This window comes from Colletes gigas, unplaced genomic scaffold (genome assembly GCF_013123115.1).
Source record: "Colletes gigas isolate AHSC1104 unplaced genomic scaffold, ASM1312311v1 Colletes_gigas_Sc00012, whole genome shotgun sequence".
NCBI lineage: Eukaryota > Metazoa > Arthropoda > Insecta > Hymenoptera > Colletidae > Colletes > Colletes gigas.
Window position 1 is genome coordinate 8,418,211 of NW_025106641.1, and position 19,920 is coordinate 8,438,130.

General features: G+C 41.1%; 1 protein-coding gene across 1 annotated transcript in view; it reads right to left on the reverse strand.

The window, feature by feature from the left end:
- LOC122399113 (protein Wnt-7b) overlaps positions 1-19,920 on the reverse strand; it is an 82,825-nt gene that overhangs the window by 29,870 nt on the left and 33,035 nt on the right. Inside the window, 1 exon segment of the mRNA XM_043399537.1 lies at positions 5,909-6,129. Coding sequence (XP_043255472.1) covers positions 5,909-6,129 — 221 coding nt within the window.

Here is a 19,920-nt window from a genome sequence, read left to right on the forward strand (position 1 = left end):
AGGATCGACTTCCAAATACGCTGTCGGGCGTAAGTAGGCAGCCAGTCAAAACGACGATCGGGGAAAAAGAAATACAGCCGGAATATAAAAATAACGACACATCATTAGAGCGAGTTGACCAGGAGGATTCCACGAGGAGTCTTTTTGTGCGACCCTTTCCGCCGGAGAGAGCCATTCTGCCTCAGTCTCGCTGCAGATATTCCTGGAACTCGTCGATCTTCTTAACATCGAACGACGACGAAAGTCCGGTGCCGGTTTCCGTAATTAAGAGTACGGCCCCCGCCGATTGAATTAATAATAGATAATATTCCGTGGATAGAGAGTGGTCCTTGTAATGGATCTCTTAATTATGTCGTTTTGTTTCGACGATTAAGGGACGAGGGGGAGGGGGGGCATCCGCCCACGACGATTCTTCCGAAATCGACGTCGCGGTCGCGTGAGGAACCCTAATTTATGAAAATATATTCACCGCGGATCGTCGAGTGGGCTGTCGTGCTTTCGATTAATTTTACGCGCCGTTAACTCGCCACGGCGATCGAGTATATCGACTCGAATCGACCGTTTCGCTGATGCGATTATTTACAATCACGATCGCATCGTTCTTCCCAATTCGACGCAATTGTTTCGTTCGCCGATCGTATTGAATTTAGAGCACCGATACGGATCTTAATTTCGTACCAGTGTTTTCGCGAAACTTCTGCGGGGCCATTTTGTACTCAATCGTGGCCATTCTGCAATTCTTACAGGGGTAGTAGCATTTCTTACGTTTATTTGTTCACGAAGACAATCTTCACACGGTTATTTATCTATGGTTTTATACTTATAAGGAATATACCTAAATATAAGATACAACAATTCATCGCTGATTTATCAGTACTAAATTATAGCTGGATTATTCTTTTTTGGTAAATATTTTATAAACAGTGAGGCTACAAGCTTATCTCGGCTGGTGAAGCTAGAGAATCTTCTTAAAATTCGTTGGTATTTCGAGCACAAGAATTCTACGAACGCAATGGCGCGCAAAAATGTGCAAATTCTTCGGTACGCTCGCGTCGTTCCGCATTTTAACGAGTTATGAATCCCGCTGGTCCGCGGCACCGCGCGGTAAACGTTTATTAAAACGAGTCGTTCCCGTTTATCGTGAAGACCTTGGTATTGATAAGATACGAAATTAAAAGGGGGAGAACGGGTGTTGTATCGAGATACGATTTTCGAAAAATGAAAAGGATAAATAGAGCACAGCGTGGAAAGGGATCGGGGAACTGGAAGGAACAGAGCAAAGGGGGAGAAACGGTTTAAAGTCGAGCCGATAAACGAGACGAAACGAAAATAGCAGCTGCAGGGAGGAAGTCGCGCGAGAAATAAGAAGGCCAGGAATTAATGCGCAAAAAAATATAAATAACGCGCGCTCATAAGGCGGAGGGGCGGTCGGTCGCTAACTTAATTAGTGAAATTAACGGGGCCGCTCAACATGTTGGAGCTAAGTGCGGCAATATACGCTTAAGATATTTCCCGGCTCTTAAAACGCTCACATTATGCGCTCGATATAATCCGTGCACGCTGGAGCGCGCGATCTTGAATTAAACGCGCGATTAACACGTTTCGCGAAAACCACGATGCGCGCTTGAACTTGCAAGCCTGCGCCGGCGTTGAAGTCTCCGGGAAACAGCGTCTGGTCGTTAGATTACGCGTCGAGGTACGAACGGAGGCGTGCAAAGCATCGAAACTTTACTATTCTCAAAAATCTCTACGTTCTCGAGAATGTCAAATCACATTAATTTTGAAAATATTCAAAATCTCAAGATTAAAATGAAACATTATAAGAGGGTTCAGAAACTCCACAGCATAATTTGTAAAATTATATCGAACGGAAAAACTTGAAATTTTATTTATTTGTATTTTATTAAAAGTTTCATCGGTGCAGGCTGTAGGAAAATAGTAAATAGAATGTAAATATTTTTATTTTCTTATGTGTGGAGTTATAAATGGAAATGGTATTGTGACATAAGTATTTCATTAAAATACAGGAAAATAATAATATCGATAGCATAAGACGTTTGTTTTCTGTGTAAATAACATTAAAATTTGTATGTCCTATTTTCAGTTTACTATTTTCTGTATTTGAATCAGAGATAGTAATTTCTTATGATTGAAACATTCAATGAAATAGTATTTACTTGTGCAAATTTTTCAATGTTCAAACTATTTCAAATTTTCCCAACCCTGCACTGGTGATGGTATTAATTTGATCGTTTCTATGAAATAGATTAATACGTTTCGCTTGATTGGCGAGCACAATGAGGATAAAAATGGCTTCCATCACGCGAGTGTTTGGTTAATCCAGTGTTTTCGAGATCAACCCCGGAGGAACGCGAGTACTTTTATCCGGGTGGCTCGGAGTCACACGCCACGTGACAAACTACCAGCGATTCCTCGAGCGTCGTAAATCAAGCGACGTTTGGGTAAATTTTGCATTCTCGATTTTTCCCACGTTGAGGCTTAATCCCTTACCGCGTTAATCATGAGAAATCGCGGTGCGTGCGTCCGCCAGTTTCCTATAACGCTACCGCGAGACATACGATCAATGGCGAAGTTCCCGTGGCCCCGTGGTCCGCGCTTATGGTTTTTAACGTCGAGATGACAAATACGCCGTATTTAGCGATATTTATGCGAGCGGATCACGTCAGCTTCCGCTGACTGGACTCCCGGATTATCTTGTCCCTGAGATATATCGCTTTCGCCATTTGTCGCTGCGTAACCTGCCGTAACGTCCTGTCGCGTAATATTAAGTTACTTCCAGCTACGCTCGGAAATTAAGAGAGGTACTTACAGGGTGTCGAGAAAAGAGACATTCAAAATGCAGGGAGCGTTTAAAAGTCCACTCTGTCACACAGAAACGCTTTTTCCACGCTTTACTAATTCGAGCTGTTTATTTTTACTTTCACAACTGTTTTAACAGGGGGGATATCTCGAGTCCAAAAATGAAAGAAAAATCGATCAGAAAATCGTTTGGTAAATAGGTTCGAAGCCAACTATTGTGCATATAATGTTTTCATACAAAAGTTGCAACGTAGAACGTTTAAGCAAATGCAACGTGCAAACGAAGAATAGTCTTGCATCTCATCCTTTATGAATCGTTTGCATCGTCGTTTAGAAACGAGCTCAGCTCCAGTTTCCAGAGCGACTGCTGCACGGGACCAATTTTCGGAGCACGTTGTACTCCGTCAGAGTTAATCTTATCGGCGATTATCGGTTCGCGAGAACAGTGGCACGCAGAAACGACGAAAAGTTCGCCGATGAAAATGTCCCGAAGCTCGAAATTAAGGGGGGGGACCAGCGTGTAATGGCGTCCCGCGACGGTTCGGTTCCCCCGAACGTAGGCGTTTTTTCTTGGCCGGAATCGCGGACATTTTTATGAGGATTAGGCGTTCGCGGAGGAAGAAGATAGAGGCACGGTGGCGCGGTAGCGGATTTTATCGCGGTGGAAATCGACGAAACGGCCGCTGCTATGTGGTAGCAGGCTTTCTACACCCACAAGCGTGCACGCGTATGCGTTAGATGCGGGTCCGGTTTCTCGTGTTACCGTTTCGTGATGCTGCCGGCTGCCCGGCAGCCGCATAATACGCGTATAACTTATGCTCGGGGCGCAGAAGGGACGTCGCAACCTTGTGTAAGAGCTCTCTGATGTGTTCGCGAAAAAAATAGCGAAAAACGTGAGCCCGGGAACGTCGGTACCTGCCCACGCACCGTCTTCACAAATTTCGTGCGTGCGGGCACGTGAGAACGGTTTCGCTTTCTGTATCTTATTCGCTAACAAGGGAAGGATACGAATGGGACCAGAGCTTTTCAACCGAAATCGGGCTTAAAATGTAGAGCATCGTTGATCGAAATCGGATCCCAAAACACGGAAATTAATAACGTTAAAGAAATTAAGGAGCAATAGAAATCAGGAAACCAACTCTGTAAATAGCAAATTTTGTTGTGTAAACCACTCTTGTGTCCTCTCAGCGTTATACTCGTGTTCTCTTTTTAATGCTGATTCATCTCAAATCAATTATCTCAACGGGTCAGATGGGCTCGACGAGTCATCGTTCCTTCAAAACGATGGAAACAAATTACAATTGCGTTCGAAAGAGAAAAATACATATTGCCGCGCGTTCTCGATAAAGAATTTCGAGTTTACGCCGCAGGATGTGTGGCTTTGTAATTTATCTTCGTTTCAAAATGGGCGCAGCGGGATGCAAAGCAAAGATATCGTAACCGACAAGCGAGAAACGTTGATTTAACAGCCGGAAAGTTATTTCATTATCGTTGCTCCGATGTCGCATTAAAGCAACCCCTTTATTTGGTATTTGATCCGATTTAAATTTCATGAGAATATAGTTCCACGTGGCTAGTAAATGTCGTACAATAGATCCGGGGCCGTGAAAATATTCAAGATTATCCGGGTACAGTATCGTTGAAAAGTTTCAGCATTATTTAGTACGGTGCTATAAAATTAAAGAAATATAAACACGTGACATACCACATAGTTTTCATTCCATTAAAAAAAGTTCTATAAATTAGCGTGACTCTAAAGTTCATATATCTATTATCTACATTTTTGTTTTAAAACGATAATACACTTTTCAATTTCATTATTAGCATTTATCAATTTATTTTAGAAGCTATACATAATTTGAGTTATAGAGGGTTAAGAATTTGTTTTCAATCTAGCCACAGGATTATACGAGATCTACACTCAATCGTAATAATTCTGAGATCCAAACGTTTGGTTTCCAAGAGACTTAAATCACTCGATATTGGGATCGTATTAATAACTGCTGGATTAACGGCCAATGGCTAGAAAGGGTCCCACGATAGAATGTAAATTAGTAGGTCCACGATAAAGCTTGGAAATCCATAATGAAAAGACCATTAATACGATACAGGCACAGCTGTCTAATAAAACACGGATCTGACTCAACAGCTATTTATCTTATTTAATTTTATAACATGTCTGCAAACACGTATATACGCTATGTAAATACGCTATGTAACTTGGTTGTAGTTTATCAGGTGCAAAGGTGTTTAGTGAGCAGCATTAAATCGAACGTTTAAGCTCCATTTAGTCGCGTTTGATCCAAGCTGTTTCGAAATTTATGCATATGAACGCGAATGAATGGAAAAAGGATTTTTAGTGAATCAGAATTGTTTCATTAAGAACAATTTATTATGTCTATTTACTATGTTTACAATTAGTCATTCTTTTAAAAGTGTTTCCTTGTATGTAACTATTTCTATTTACAAACTTTTTCAAAAACTAACGAAATAAATTATATCTAATATAGTGCAGACATTATTGGAGGTTGCTCCTTTCTCATTTCTTAAGTTTCGAGCCTCGAAATTTTGAAATCATACTCCTGTCATCGATCAATTATAATACGCCTGTTAAGTTTCTCGAAACCAGATTATTGTCAACAAATCTCTAATACCACCGTTGCATATATGATTTTAAAAGCTCGCGTAGATATTATTCGCGTTACGTTTCTTCCGTTCACTGTACGCGAGACATAAAATCAATGCACGGTCGAGTACGACGGTCTTTCGCATAATTTTTGCCCCCCTTGTTCGGTTATTTCTCGGTATATTCGATTCGAGCGGAGCACATCCGTAACACTAATTTATACAGCATCCCGCGCCGCGTAGCCCACATTTACACGTCGCGTAGCACGGCCCCCGGGAGGCATCGGCTGCATCTGCGCTCGCGGGCACGAAATACCGAAGTCTTTTGAATCCATTACCGCGTACACGCCGACTGGCCTTTTACAGAACGCTGAGAGCGCTCCTCCGTACGGCGTGGCACTGTTAAAACGGCCCGGTAGCATAATAAATAGCGGTCTTGCCGCGGTGACAGGACAATCCTTACCTACTACGACCACGTGGCCGAAGACCTGATCGTTGGCCACGTGGGAACAGTTCCACCGGTGATGTCTGAACTGATGTCGGCACTCGCGAAGTCCGAGCTCCGCGCCCTCGCCCACCGCAGGCATCGCGTGCGGCGCTTTTCTGCACTGCTCCCGTTGACTCTTCGCCAGACCGGGAATACGCCCGCAGACGGCCGCCCCGACCACCACCGCTCCGACCACCCTGCAACCAAGCCGATTTACCGTGTGCGTCTTTATTGTCAAACGAATTTTTTGGGCCTTCTTTCGCACAAGAACAATGCGTTCCATCGGGGAACGCCATCCTCCGGGATACGATCCTCCGGTGGACACAGTGGCGATACACTACTGTGCATCCGCGAGAAGTTGACTGGCGAAAGGAATGCGGGTCCGATTGGTGCCCCACTTTGGGTTAAAATAGGCGGAGCAAGTCGAAGTACACTCCTGTTCGCTTGCCAACTTCTCGCGGACGCACAGTACTTCGGTATTTATTTTACGCTGCAGAAATATACAGTGCTGGACTAAATGATAAGACGTGGGATATTTTTGAACGTTCCAGGTAATATAATTAAATATGCGTACATTTTAGACACTCTACACGTTAATAATGCCCTTAGAGGTGAGCATAATTTCTTATGAGGAAAGAGACTCCAGGAAAATAATGTGAAAATGTATTGATTCTAGTCGGACAAAATGCTTACTTAACTGGTCTTCTATTAGTTCTATTAGCTTGAGTTACTATTTTCACTGAAAAAAGAGCAATGTTTGAGTAGTCTTATGGTATGAGCCGATGTTGGCTATCATGGCAAAACTGATATCAACTTTTTATCAGGCCATGTTTTGTAATAAATATTTTATCACTTTACACATGGAAAAAATAATTTCTCAACATTTTTGGAAACCTTCCGGAAGCACTTACGCAATATTCGATGCGGGTTTCAAATATAATACCTTCGTGGAAAGGTTACAGGCATCAGGTATAATTTTTCTGAATTTCAACGCGCCTCTACACGAAACGTCGAACGCGATAATCGATGTATCGCCGTACAGTAAAAGGTACTCGATATATCTTGTTCTATGAGCTTCCCCTGAGCATTAAATCAATTTCGTATAAATTATCCGTCCACGATGGCGGTTTCGAGAGGGTCCACGGGAAACAAGGTACCGTTTAGCGTCCGGTAACATTGAGAGATCCAGAAACGACGACCGGTAGTGGGCCTACCTGATCGTACGACGAATTAAATCTCGATAAATTCGAACGTGTGAAAGTACGGAACGAGCGTGTCGACGAGGGGAGTCAGCGGCGCGGTCGATCCTCATTAGCATTTTAAGTTCCTTCGTTTCGTTGTCGTCGTGTTAATTCGATTCCGGTGGTACGTTATACTTGGCCGTGTACGCGACGTTGTCCGCGGCAAGAAATCAACGACGGTTCGATCTTTTTATCCCACGACCTGGTCGAGTCTCTTTCTCTCTGCGCCTCTTCGCGGAAACTCGCTGATCCTCCGCCGGGGATGCTTCGGCAATTACTGTCCGGGCATGATTCATCGAGCTGCCGCGGAAGAAGACTTCTTGAAAAATGTGAAAGCACGCCGGTTTTTGATGCGACGATTGGACGTTACGTTGGCACTTTACGCTTTCGCGACCGATGATGTACAGCGGTGCGCGAAAGGTTGCAGAAGTATCACCTTTTTAACACCCGTTTTGGCGCAGGAAATATTGCTGCTCGTGAAAAGAACCTTCCTTGATTCTACCTCTGACCGTTTTTATCGATGTACCTTTTTTTATATTGATGGGGCAACTGTAGAAAGAGATACACGGTTGTTTGGAAAATTTTGTTAAAGACGAAGCTGTGAAGATTTAGATGTTGAAGAAAATAAATCTAGATAGTCCTATTAAATTTTACAACAATTTGAGGGGTTTAGAAAATATTATCTTCCCATTAAGTTCCGATGCTTGAACGTCTTTAATTGCTACGCAACGATTAATATATCGTTCCACGAATTTTCTTATTGATGCACGGCTTTCAATATTATACGCTGATAAATAAAACCTGTCTTGCTCGTTTACTTGCCACGGGTATGGCGGACAAGTAATGGCCCTGAATTAAGGTAAATATTCGCAACATGAACATACGAGTCCCGTATAAATCGAAATCTGAATCTCGAAGCGTACTCGACTCGAAAAGCTTGTACCCTTTAATCTTGTTGCACTTTTTAAAATCATTACACAGTTGATTACAGATAATATTAATCACTTATAATTTTTTAGAAGCGGAGGTAATATTTTAACCAATACAAATGTATTTCGATTGGTCTCGGTAGAACTAAGCAATGATGCAAGGAATGTGGTCCAAATTAAAACTTGTTTAATCGAATAAAAATTTTAAAAAAAGTTGATATCTCCATTGGCTTCTGAGAAAATGGGTTTAATAGAGACATGTTTCTATAACTAGCAATTTATCTATATTTCGACAAACAGGCCTGTACAAATTTTGACGAAACGTTACGTAAGTTTCGTAAGAGGATTAATTTCTCGCAGCCAGTGACTGTCACAGTCTTAGGGTGCACGATGATCCGCTTACGGTGAACTTAATCTAATCTAATTTAACCGATCGTCGAACCGACTTGTATCGCTTTGTATTATATAATCCACGATCGGACGCGCGTTTCGTATTAAAAGTTTCATGCCCATCCGTCATCCCGATCCTTATTTCGACATCTTCACGAGCAACCTGCGGGACGCGATCACGGCATACTAAAAACGATTACCTGCCGACAACCTGAAACGTGATACTCTCAACCTCCTACTGGTCCATTGCGTAATTTACATCCCATAAGTCAACCTCCTCGTAGCGGTAACAGCGTTTCCAGAAACCGTGCGGATACACGCGAACAACTCCCACTTATTTTGTTCGCTTTTCGCTCGTGAGATCCACCCGTCAGCGATGTTCCGAATTTATTTAACGACGAACGACGTTCAAAAGAACACAAAACGAAATTACAGGCTTTAAAGATCCTTGCTGCGACGGCTGGGAGTGGTTGTCGAGATCTTCCGAACCGAAAGCAATTAAAATACTAGATATACAGGTCTCCATCGAATGAGATCACACGAGTATCTTATTTACCGTTGCGTCGAAAAATTTCGCTATTCAAAGGGGCACGCGTGAACGATAAAATTCACAAATTTTCATTTTAATCATATGATATTTCTTTACTATGAGACTTTCGTGATTAACACTAGAACTAGCGACAATTATAATCGAATTATAAAATTCATCATTTTGGCTGCTTTGGTAGTTTTAGTGTTAAGTCGAGCAAATTTTATTCATCAATAGCCCCGTCCCCCTCCTTTCGCCAACCTTCGAATCCACTCGAACAGTCTCAAACTTCCCAGAACATTCACCATCCCCGGTTCCCCTCGACGTCGGGTTAATTTTTTCAATTTATTCTCACGCGATGCACGCTTATTGGCGTTTCTGTTCGGAAGGAGCGGCATTATTAACCGTTGCAACGTCGCGGAGACTTAATGAAAGAGCGCGAGTCGAACGGTGCACGACGTCGAGACGCGTTTGCGGAAACGCACGACGCCGGGACGTCTTCACCTGGACGCGCGATTATGTCTTCCCGTTCGCGGAACGAAAATCACGAAACGGTTCCCCTCGTTCATTGCCGCCCATCGCGTCAACGTCTTCCTCGTTTATACGAGAGGGACGGACCCTCCGGGCGATTTCACTCGGCTCGTTTTCGCACGGCACGCGGCCGCCGTCCTGGCAGCTTCTCACGTTCATCAGGACACCTTGTAGATCGTCCCACGTGGTGAGTTTCGGCCACCGAGCCCGCGCGATGCATTCCAATGCAAATAACTCTTCTGCCCCGGGGACGCGACGCGTAATCGTCGCAATTTCATGCTTCTCAGAAATCCAGGCCTTCCCCGTACCCCCTGCGTCTTCCATCCTCGTCGTTCTGCGGTTTCTTCCCCGTTCCTGGTCTCCCCCGATCCTCTGGGTTTCCACATTTGCTCCACGAACCACCCCCGAACGAGCTACGCGACGATAACCAGGTTTGTCGATTATTTACAGTTTGCTCGATAAGAGATAAGATTTGATACCTAATGGGGATATTGTATTAGTTTAAACACTCGTAGTTTCCTTCAGGAAGAGATTGGACCCATTATTAAACAAAACCTATTAGATTTTTAAATATTCTTTTCTGATTTATCGCGTCCAAATTCTTATCAGACTGTAGGACTGTTTTTCTCGATCGGACGAGCCATCGCCGCGAGCCGTGTTTCAATTTGACCGATCTATGGATCCTGATCGGCCACGATGATGGATGGACTAGGCGATTTGATTTTAATACTCGACTGGGGTGTGTTTAATTTGTGGTCTCCTCTGGCAGGCTAAGTGCTTGTTTCGTTTGTGATATAGATCCAGCTCCATAAGAAATCATTCGAGGATAATTTGCAACAAAAATTTTATTCTACATTTTTTATTAATTTTTGTGTACAGAATTGATCTTTTCTCAGTCGTTTGCTATTATTTGTACAAAAAATACACCTGTAAAATTGTAAAAATATTTTATTTTAATGAATTTCTTCTCAGTCGTTTGCTATTATTTGCATGAATAAAATAACCAAGATGAGTGGAACTCGATGGTTTTCGACGACTAAGGTATATCAGTAAGTAGCCCGTTGGAAAATTATTAAATCGGAGCGCACGCGATTATAACAGCGTGAAAAGTTGATAACGTTTGTCCTGTATAGTTAATATCACGTCCATTACGTCATTCGTTATCCCTAATTAGAGACGCTTAATGTTACGACGCCCTTAGGGCACGTCTCGAACGAGCGAGTCGTGCTGATACTAATTATTCATTTGTCTTACTTGCGCACCGAGTAATTACAGTCTGCTCTAACGCAATTACTCGGTGCAACCTGGAAGCTATCTCGGAATCGTTTTAACGCCAGTAAATTTCTGCGCGAGGAAACTGTACATCATATTGATACACTTTTCAATTAGAATTTTATAAAGTATCTCTCGAAGGCAAAACAATCGAACGAAGCGAAGAAGAATAAATTGATCGTTGAAATATTAATCCGAACTCTGATCGATATCAAACGAATATTTAAAAATCGATAAAATAGGAAAATTACATATTCTACGCTTTGTAAGGAACCGGTTTCTCCTTGCTCTCCTTTTTTCCACCAAAAGAATTTTGTGAATTCTAAAAATTAGATAGAAACACAGTGCAGCGTAGTGCACATAGTCATTAAATATGGAAAAGAGATATAACGATTAACTTTCTTCCTACCTAAATACGAAATGCATGTTTATACTTTTACCTCGCATGTTCCTATAATGAGTATCTTTCGACGTTAAACGATACTCAGTATATTACAACAAACGTTTTATAACAAATTTATAATACTTTATACATCGTGGTATAGCATTAGAAAGCGACTAGATTACACGAGACATGTAATTCGGTATTTGTCGTTTTCTCTATTTCTGTTTCGCTTCCAAGTACTGTTTCATCTCGTGGTTGTCGTTATTTTCTTCTTGTTATCGTTTTTACATTTCAACGCGTTACGTAAATGTTTGAATAAAAATACGTAACACACTCGTACGCTAGAAATGCAAAGAACGTGCTCGCAGGACGCGAATTTATTAAATAAATGATTTGGGCGGTAAATTTGAAAAATATCTGAGCGTCCAGGGGTTAAAGAACTTTGCACGCTAGGATTTTATCGCGTCCCTTGGCGAGTTTGCCGGGGAAACAGGATTCTACGCGTACAGATACCGCGACTTGTGACACAGATTTTGCATCTCGCGACGCTGGTCGAGTTCTCTTTTAGAGAATCCCGTGCCGCTGTTCCGCTCTTAGTATGCCGAACAGGTAACCGAGAACAACGGGCCTCTCGTGCATGTGCTCGGCAGCAATACATACGTAGCCATTAGCGCGTAATGTATAACATTACGCCCTCCTCATACAGAGGTTAATGGTGCGCTATTTGCAACAGGCCGCTTCACCACCGTAGGCCACCATCTTTTTAAGCCGCTGTCGCGACGATTCGCAGCAACCCCTAATCTCCACCAAGCGTCTTTTTTTTACCTTCAGTCCTTCAAACGCGGAACGTGAAAGTTCCCCGAGTCCGTGTATTTTTAAGAAAGTTAACGATCTCGCTCGCAATAGCACAGTGGATATAGATCTTTATAGTCGCGACTGTCAATCGCGCGACAAAATTATTAACACCAGAAGCGGTAGAAATAAAAAATTCTAAAAAATCTACTCGACTGGATTCTTGAAAATATACCGCAGCTTTCTATAAGAGAGAGAATGAACATTTATTTCCATCGCGTTATAAATTTCGTCGAGCGTCTATCGTTCCAATTTCTTTGGTGCAAATAAATACGCCGTAACTGTCGGTAGTTCCAGTGTTATATCACGGAAACGATGCCATAGAAATAGTTACGACGACATAATTTTAATCGTAGACAGAAAAATTCTCGACTGTCGACGACCAACCAAAATTTACAAATCGTGCTTCGACGTGTCTTTCGCAATTACGAAGGTGAGAGAATATTTGCATTTAGAGTTATATACGATATAAAGGCACCGAATCTACTTCCACGCCCAAGATAAAATCAATCTTTCTTTCCCGGAATCGCAATAAGAGTTTGATCGTAACTCGAAGCAACAGTGTGGTAGGAAAAATTGGTAAATCACGGGAAATTATCGGGCTGCCGTGCCGCGCGCTGCTTTGCATAATATCCTCTTTACAGGCTACTGTTAAAATGCCTTTCGCGGTATCGTATCTTATTCTCGAAAGTCCGGCGCGATTCGACGCACCTTCGCGCTCGCGATAGATCATTATTCGATTTTCCACGTTCCGGTCGCCGACAGCGGCGCTCACAGCAGAACCGCTTCCACGGACATTTTATATGGATCGACTGAACACAGGTGGTCCCGCAATAATGTTTATTATCGGCGGGCATAATGTCGTTTCGAGAATTTCTGGTTTCCGTTCAGGTGCTGTTTCACGAACGCCTCCTCGACCCTCCTCCGCTCCTATGGTCACGCTCGGCTACTTCCGCTTCCCCGTGCTTCGGTAAGCCCCAAGGGCTTTAATCTTTACTGACAAGAGACTCGAGGTTCTTGATCCGGGTAGACTACGGGTTCTTCGCTAGTAGGAAGAACGTAATTGCTCGTGACACAGTTCCGCGCGACGCTGATCGGATTTTGTTTTTGTGAATTGGTTACGGAACACTTCTTGGGAGGATTTCTTGCCACGAGATTCGTCCAACTGTTCGCATATTTTTATTTTTAAACTGTAATTGGTTGCCATTGGTGATTAGAATTTATAGGCAGATAACTATCTAACAATAATTCCATTTGTTCTTTTAAACGAGCGTTCCCCGTTTGATGATCGAACGAATTCGGTTACGCGTTCACTTTGAGAGATTTCGATGATTTTCGATATATTCTAGTATAAAAAATTAGCACGACTGTTGATTGCAATTTTTGTAGAATCGCAAGAATATATTTGAACTTTCATATTTCCATTTTAAAAACAGGAAAGTGTCCTATTTTAATTAACACACCCAATAATCAGATACGTAGTGCGTCTTTCGTGTCTCAGCATTTTTATATATACTCTATCTTCATAATTTATATTTTCGTTATTCCAAGTCGCTATAGATAAGTCTTTGGAAGTTCCTAAAACGCTGCGTGACTGCTGCATAACGCATCAGCTACTATAGCGAGCATTAACGGGACGCATCGTGGCAGTATCCGCGTATCACTTTGGGGATTTATGTCAACCGAAACGAATTCGCTTTTCAATGACGAGGCTCGCCTGTGACTTCATCCGAAAAAGTTTTATTTGAAGGCCATTACAATTTCCTGACACCCGTTTAAGCATTTAATATGAGTAACACGGATCAACCGTACGGAAGATTTAAAAGAAGCGGACTCGTAATCTTCCATGTCTGATTCTGATCCTATTAAATGTAATTTTGGCTCGCTGCTGAACATCCATGGAATTTCTGACTCCCCCTTTTATCACGTATCGAAAAAAGAAACGTGAACACAAAATTTAAATATTCCAATTTGATTTATCAAATTTTAATCCTTACTATTTACCTTGTTAAATTGTATAGAAACGAGCGTATTTATTACATTAATAAATTCGTAAGTGCGGCCGATTGATTTCAATAAGAATTTCTCGATCTCTATCTTTTAATTATTGATCGATCGACAACTCCTTCGACCGTGTCGTTGGAATCGATATCCGAGTTCCACTATGTTCGACAAAAACTTGATGACGAAGAGCAACTCATTGAGCAGGGACTACTGTATAATTTCATCCGAAGAACGACTACCCGTAGATCATTACATTTCTCTAACGAGTACCAGTTAGCGACTGTTCGGAGACGCGTGTCCATAGATCAAAATGAAACGAGGAACAAAAAGAAAGAGGAAACGTGTACGTAGCCTCCGATGGAACCGACCAAATGTAATTACGATCTTCGATACCTTGAAAGTAATAAATTCAATGGCGGTCAACATGCTAGAACTTCTTTCCGTTAACGTTTTTTCTACACGAATCCATATTTATAAACATTCGAGTTGCAATGAAGCAATTATTATTAACCCCAGAAAGACCACTTATGTTTTCCATATTTTATGTTAACAATACATTTACAAACTTTAAGATTTTCTGACCCTTTTTTAGTCTTTCTGGGGTTAAGAGACCAACGCGACGAGCTGTTCAAAGAAATCAGAAACGCTTTAGAAAATTCTCTGACGGGAAACCGTGTGCCTACGAGATCACAATGATCCATATAATCGACAATAATTATAATAAGCATGTACGGTGCACGGTACCAACCCAGGGGGCCACCCCTGGGCCCTTCTGTTCACACCAGTCTGTCTTTCTGCTCCTCCTCACTTATCCTATTTACGCACTTAACCCGCTTTACTTAACGCAAGCTATTCAATTCCTTCAAATAAGGAAAGCTAATTTAAATATATATCGTATTAAGATCGCCCGATGGGGGCTTTATGATCGCAAATTACAACGAATCACAGCCAAAGTAAGCGGTTAATGGGGGTTTAACTCTAATAACGATGTACCTTGGCAAAGAGAAGTAATCGTCGTCCAGCACTGTGGTACCGTTTATCGTAAACTCTGTACCCGTACCTTCGAGGCACGAAGGGTGAAGTTTCCCTGTTTAAACTTGCCCACGAACTGTATTTTGTAACGAGATACAGAAATTGTCACAATTAGTAATTTAAAATCGTTGGTCACTGACCAAAATTTTTCTATTTAGAGGACACTTAGAAAAACATTTTTTTACTGCTATTTGAATATCAGGTGGTTTTTCACGTAATTTTTAATTGCCACATTTAGATGTAATTTAAAAACGGGGGTAAATATAATAGTTCGTAAATTAAATTAAATAAAATGCATAGAATATTCTGCAATTCCTACAAAGCCTTTATAGGACTGATTGCAATATTGATTTTCCGCGAAACGTCTCAATCATTTACCAAACAAGCACCAGGCCTCGTACCCGGAAGTCTCGATTATTAATGGCACGGCGGAGGAGCAGTCACCTTCGCGTCATGGACTATTACTATAAAATCAGGCAGATTATCATCGTTAACCACCTATTCACATGCATATCCTGCTTACCAAAGGTTAACCGTTCGCGTCAGAATTATTAGGGTTCGCTATACTACCACCGTTACATCGTGGTCTATTACTATTTACATGTCTTCCTTATTGGATGATTGGCCGTGACGATTATTACCGAAGATAATCTCGAATGCATTCGCTGTTCTGTATTTGCGACAACAAAGATACAAAATGATTCGTGACACTTATGATTCTTGTGCAAGTAAACAACATCAAAAGAAATATTTTACCAGTCCATACAATGTTCATGAATTTGATAAATTTGATATCTCTGACAACTTCTAAAGGTTTGCACCTTTGAGTTTTATAGAATCATTTTTATATGCAAATATTTTTTCTTAGAAAAATTGATTTTCATAGATGTATTATTTCAGGGTTAATTTTTTTTTTGTTCGTTGATATTCCATAGAAATTCAATTTTCAGAGAGGTTGCAAGTAACATCGCAAGAAGCGCCGAGGCAGTAAACGTGGAATCAGGTGTGTTCTCCCGGCGACTTTCTTTCGATGATATCTCGATAGTCAGTGCCGGGTGACACTGCGGGAATTCTGCTATGGATCCAAGTACACAATGTTGCTTGGTAACTGTACAATCTAGCGAGAAAGTATTTGCATGGTAACATGTGCAAGAACGAGAGATTGAATCTCGTTGCATCCGAGAATGCAAGGATCGCGTCTCCTTTTTCTCCTCTCAGTTTCCATTCTTTGACGAATCGTTTCTGCGAAGCTATAACTCGGCGAAGTATGCACACGTTGCATCGATAGTAGAGTTAATCCATTATTGCAATCAATTATGGAAAATTGCATCTTTTTCCAGAACAAGTATTTACAGTTTTTTGAGAGAATAAAAGATATCGTTTATAATTACCGGAAAGCGTTCGATGATCGAGTACGTATTAATTACCATTACAGTCACAGTCTCTTATTATCAATTACCCTTATCCAACACTTCCAGGAAATTACAATATTTCCGTGACGCTTATTCGTAAATAATACGCCTGGGTAATATTTATGGGCGTCGATTTAAACGCGAAATTGTATAATAATGGCGCCGTGCAATGTTAGATAACGTAACGAGCTAGCAGCACTTTAAATTTCGTTGCCTTGGCGAAGTTAAATAGCGATTTGTCCCTTGGCTTGCCCTCGTAATTCGAAGACACTTACAGCAGGGTGTATTTACGCTGGAGAAAGATGGAGAGACCAGTAGCGACTCTGTTAATTATAGCATTCGATACACCCATGCCAATGATTCAGTGCCTCGATATAATCTCACCAACGGGTCAGATATGTAATAGCACTCGTATCGCTCCTCGTTGTTTCGATCATTTTTTCGCCGTTTAATGAAACGTTTAATTAAAGGGTCGCGTAACGGTGCATCGACTAAAAATAAGAACATCGAGTTCCCAACAATTACCGAAGAAATCTAAAATTTACTGCCTCCAATATTGTTTACAATTTGACTACGCGAACATTAGGTAAATTCTTACGTTTCTTATTAAGTCACACATCACGTAGACGATTTCTCCATTGACAGTCACGTAAACACCACAGGCTGTATCCCAAATTTGGTAAAAATTAGAAAAGTTAACGATTTCATTTTTGTTATAAACGAAGAATAGCTATCGAGAAATTAGAAACGGTTTAAAAAAGTTTCTAGAGGCTCAGAATAAAAGTAACGTTGCTTTGCTTATTTACTGAATATAGTTTCTGTTATATCCAAAGTCAAGATCGTTTCGATCGAAATAATTATCCCCGAACAATGATTTACGATAAAACACGTACACCATTTATCCCCACCCTCCCTAAAAAAAAAAACTATTGAACGATAAATCAAATCCGAACGCGGCACGGTAATCTTATCTCCCTACACCGATGTTTAATGATTCTTTATCCGACCTCCTAAGTGACACTCGGTGACAGAAAAATGAATCCTCGTGAATATCATTAAACGTTGGCGCGATTTCCGTGGCCGTTGCATGCACACGTGAACACACACGTGCGTCACATAGCGAGCAGAAGGCTCAGCAGTTACACGTATCTCGGAACCGAGATCGCGAGTCGTGAATCTGCGGACTAGATAAGGGGATGATGCATAGCTTCGTTGTTAGAACACCGGCCAGGTTCCCTCGACGACGATGACGAAATACTCCGCGAAGGAAACGGTAACGCGCAATTTACGAGAAGGTTTTTGCATTCCATCCTCTCGAATCGACCCTCGTCGCGAGATCGCGTTTAAAAATCATACGTATTTTCGCAATTCTTCGCGAACACGATGGATGAAACTTCTACAAGAACACTGTTATTTCGAATAAAAATGGCAAGAATCTTTATTTTTAAAGAACTGTTTTATTCTTATACCAAACAAAATATTACAATTTGGCACACTGGTAGAAATCACTTATTTTTAATGCTCGACTTTTATTTTACAGTTTAATTATTCATTGTTATCAAAATAGATTAAAAACAAGGATTCATTGACCATCATTTTTCCAGGCATTTTCGCTGATGAATCAAAGAAATATTTTGTATGAAAATAAGCCTTTCATGAATGTTAATATTTCTACGCGTCGATAATATAAATTGTTCGATCTAATTTCATCAAGTGGTCAATTATTTATAGACGATAATATGGGTATTGCCTAATACGAATTGTCTTTCAGCTCGAGTGCCCTTCCAACGCCAGGCGAAAGTCCGAATCTAAAGAATTGATTGATACACTGCAATTTGAAGGGGTAGGGCTATGTTTACGTATGCTTATTTCATATCAGAAGTTTGCACAGTGAAATAAGCGGAGACTTATGAAACACTTCGTGTTGTATTTATGTTGCAATTATCGAGACACTTCATAAGCCTCGACTGCGCAAACTTGTAATACGAAATAAGCACGTGTAAACATAGCCAGCCCTACCCCTTCAAATCGCAGGATATCCATCAATTTATTACAGTCAGACTTTCGCCAGTCGTCGAGAGGAATTCGTGCGTAATCGTCCATATTTTTCAATCGAAAACAAACTGGAAGACATTTCGCGTTAGACAGCGCGAAGTTCTTTTAAAGTTAGCGATCAAGAACATGTTACACAGGCTATTGTGAATATCGACGGTTGAATTTTTCTTCAACCTTGTGCTATTTACAGATACAATTTATCACCTGTGGAATAGTCGTCTGTTTTATTTGAAGTCGAATAGTTTAGTTTCAAAGTGCAATTTAGCGTCACTTTTAATGCGTTTATTTCTGATCTTCGGAAATTTTTCGGTGAAATTAAAAAATTTCAAATCATTCTAAAAAAATTATTTTTAGCTGCACGGGTCAACTACAATCATTTTTGGTCTATAGACATACCCCCGAAATCCTACGCACTTACGAGGAAAAAATTCTTTACCGAAAATACAATGTCTGACCATGAATGACGATTCTCCTGAAATTCGGCGAAATTGAAAATTTTCAAATCATTCTGGAAAAATTATTTTTGGTTACAGGGGTCAACTACGATCATTTTTGGTCGATAGACATACCCCCGAAATCCTACGCACTTTCGAGAAAAAAATTCTTTTGTAAGTTCGTCATTTATTAGTGTTATTTATTTTCACAGATTTCATTTCATTACGATTCTAAAATAAACAGTTTCTATTAACGAGTTTTATTTTGCAAGAATGTATTACATCTTTAGAATAAATTTTACCATAAACTTTGTCGATTACAAATATGATAATGAATACTTCGTATTCATATGACATAAATAATCTTCATAAATAGTTCTGAACTTTTCCAAACTTCCTATGGTCATCGTTAATTATTTTCAAGCACAACCAACAAATCCACGATAATATTTACAATAAAATAAAAAGAATACGAATATTCTTTGCGGGGAAAACAGTTGATCGTTGAACGACGATCGTTAGCGTTGATTTAGACGGAATTCAAACTTATAAAAAGGGTTCGCGCTTTCGGTCGGTGCATCAATTTGTAAAGGAGTTCTCGCGCGGCCGCGTCGGGCAGCATAATTACGGTTCCAGAGATAAATTTAGCCGGCAATAAATTTGCAAGTGATAAATTCTTGACAGCGTTCGAGTCCTTCTGAATCGCCCTGTATCGCCTAACATAAACACTTTGGCGATACCTCTGGGCGCATAAAAATCCTGACCACGTTCGCGAGCATCGACGCACCTGTTGCTTCAATTACGTCACCTCTTCTCTCCTCGGGTCTCCGGTAATCCGTGCCACGTCCGTGGACTCGGCCAACAAGAAGCGAAGGGAAGCACTCGCGAGACTCATTGTTCCCGGGTTCCCCCCGGTATAAAA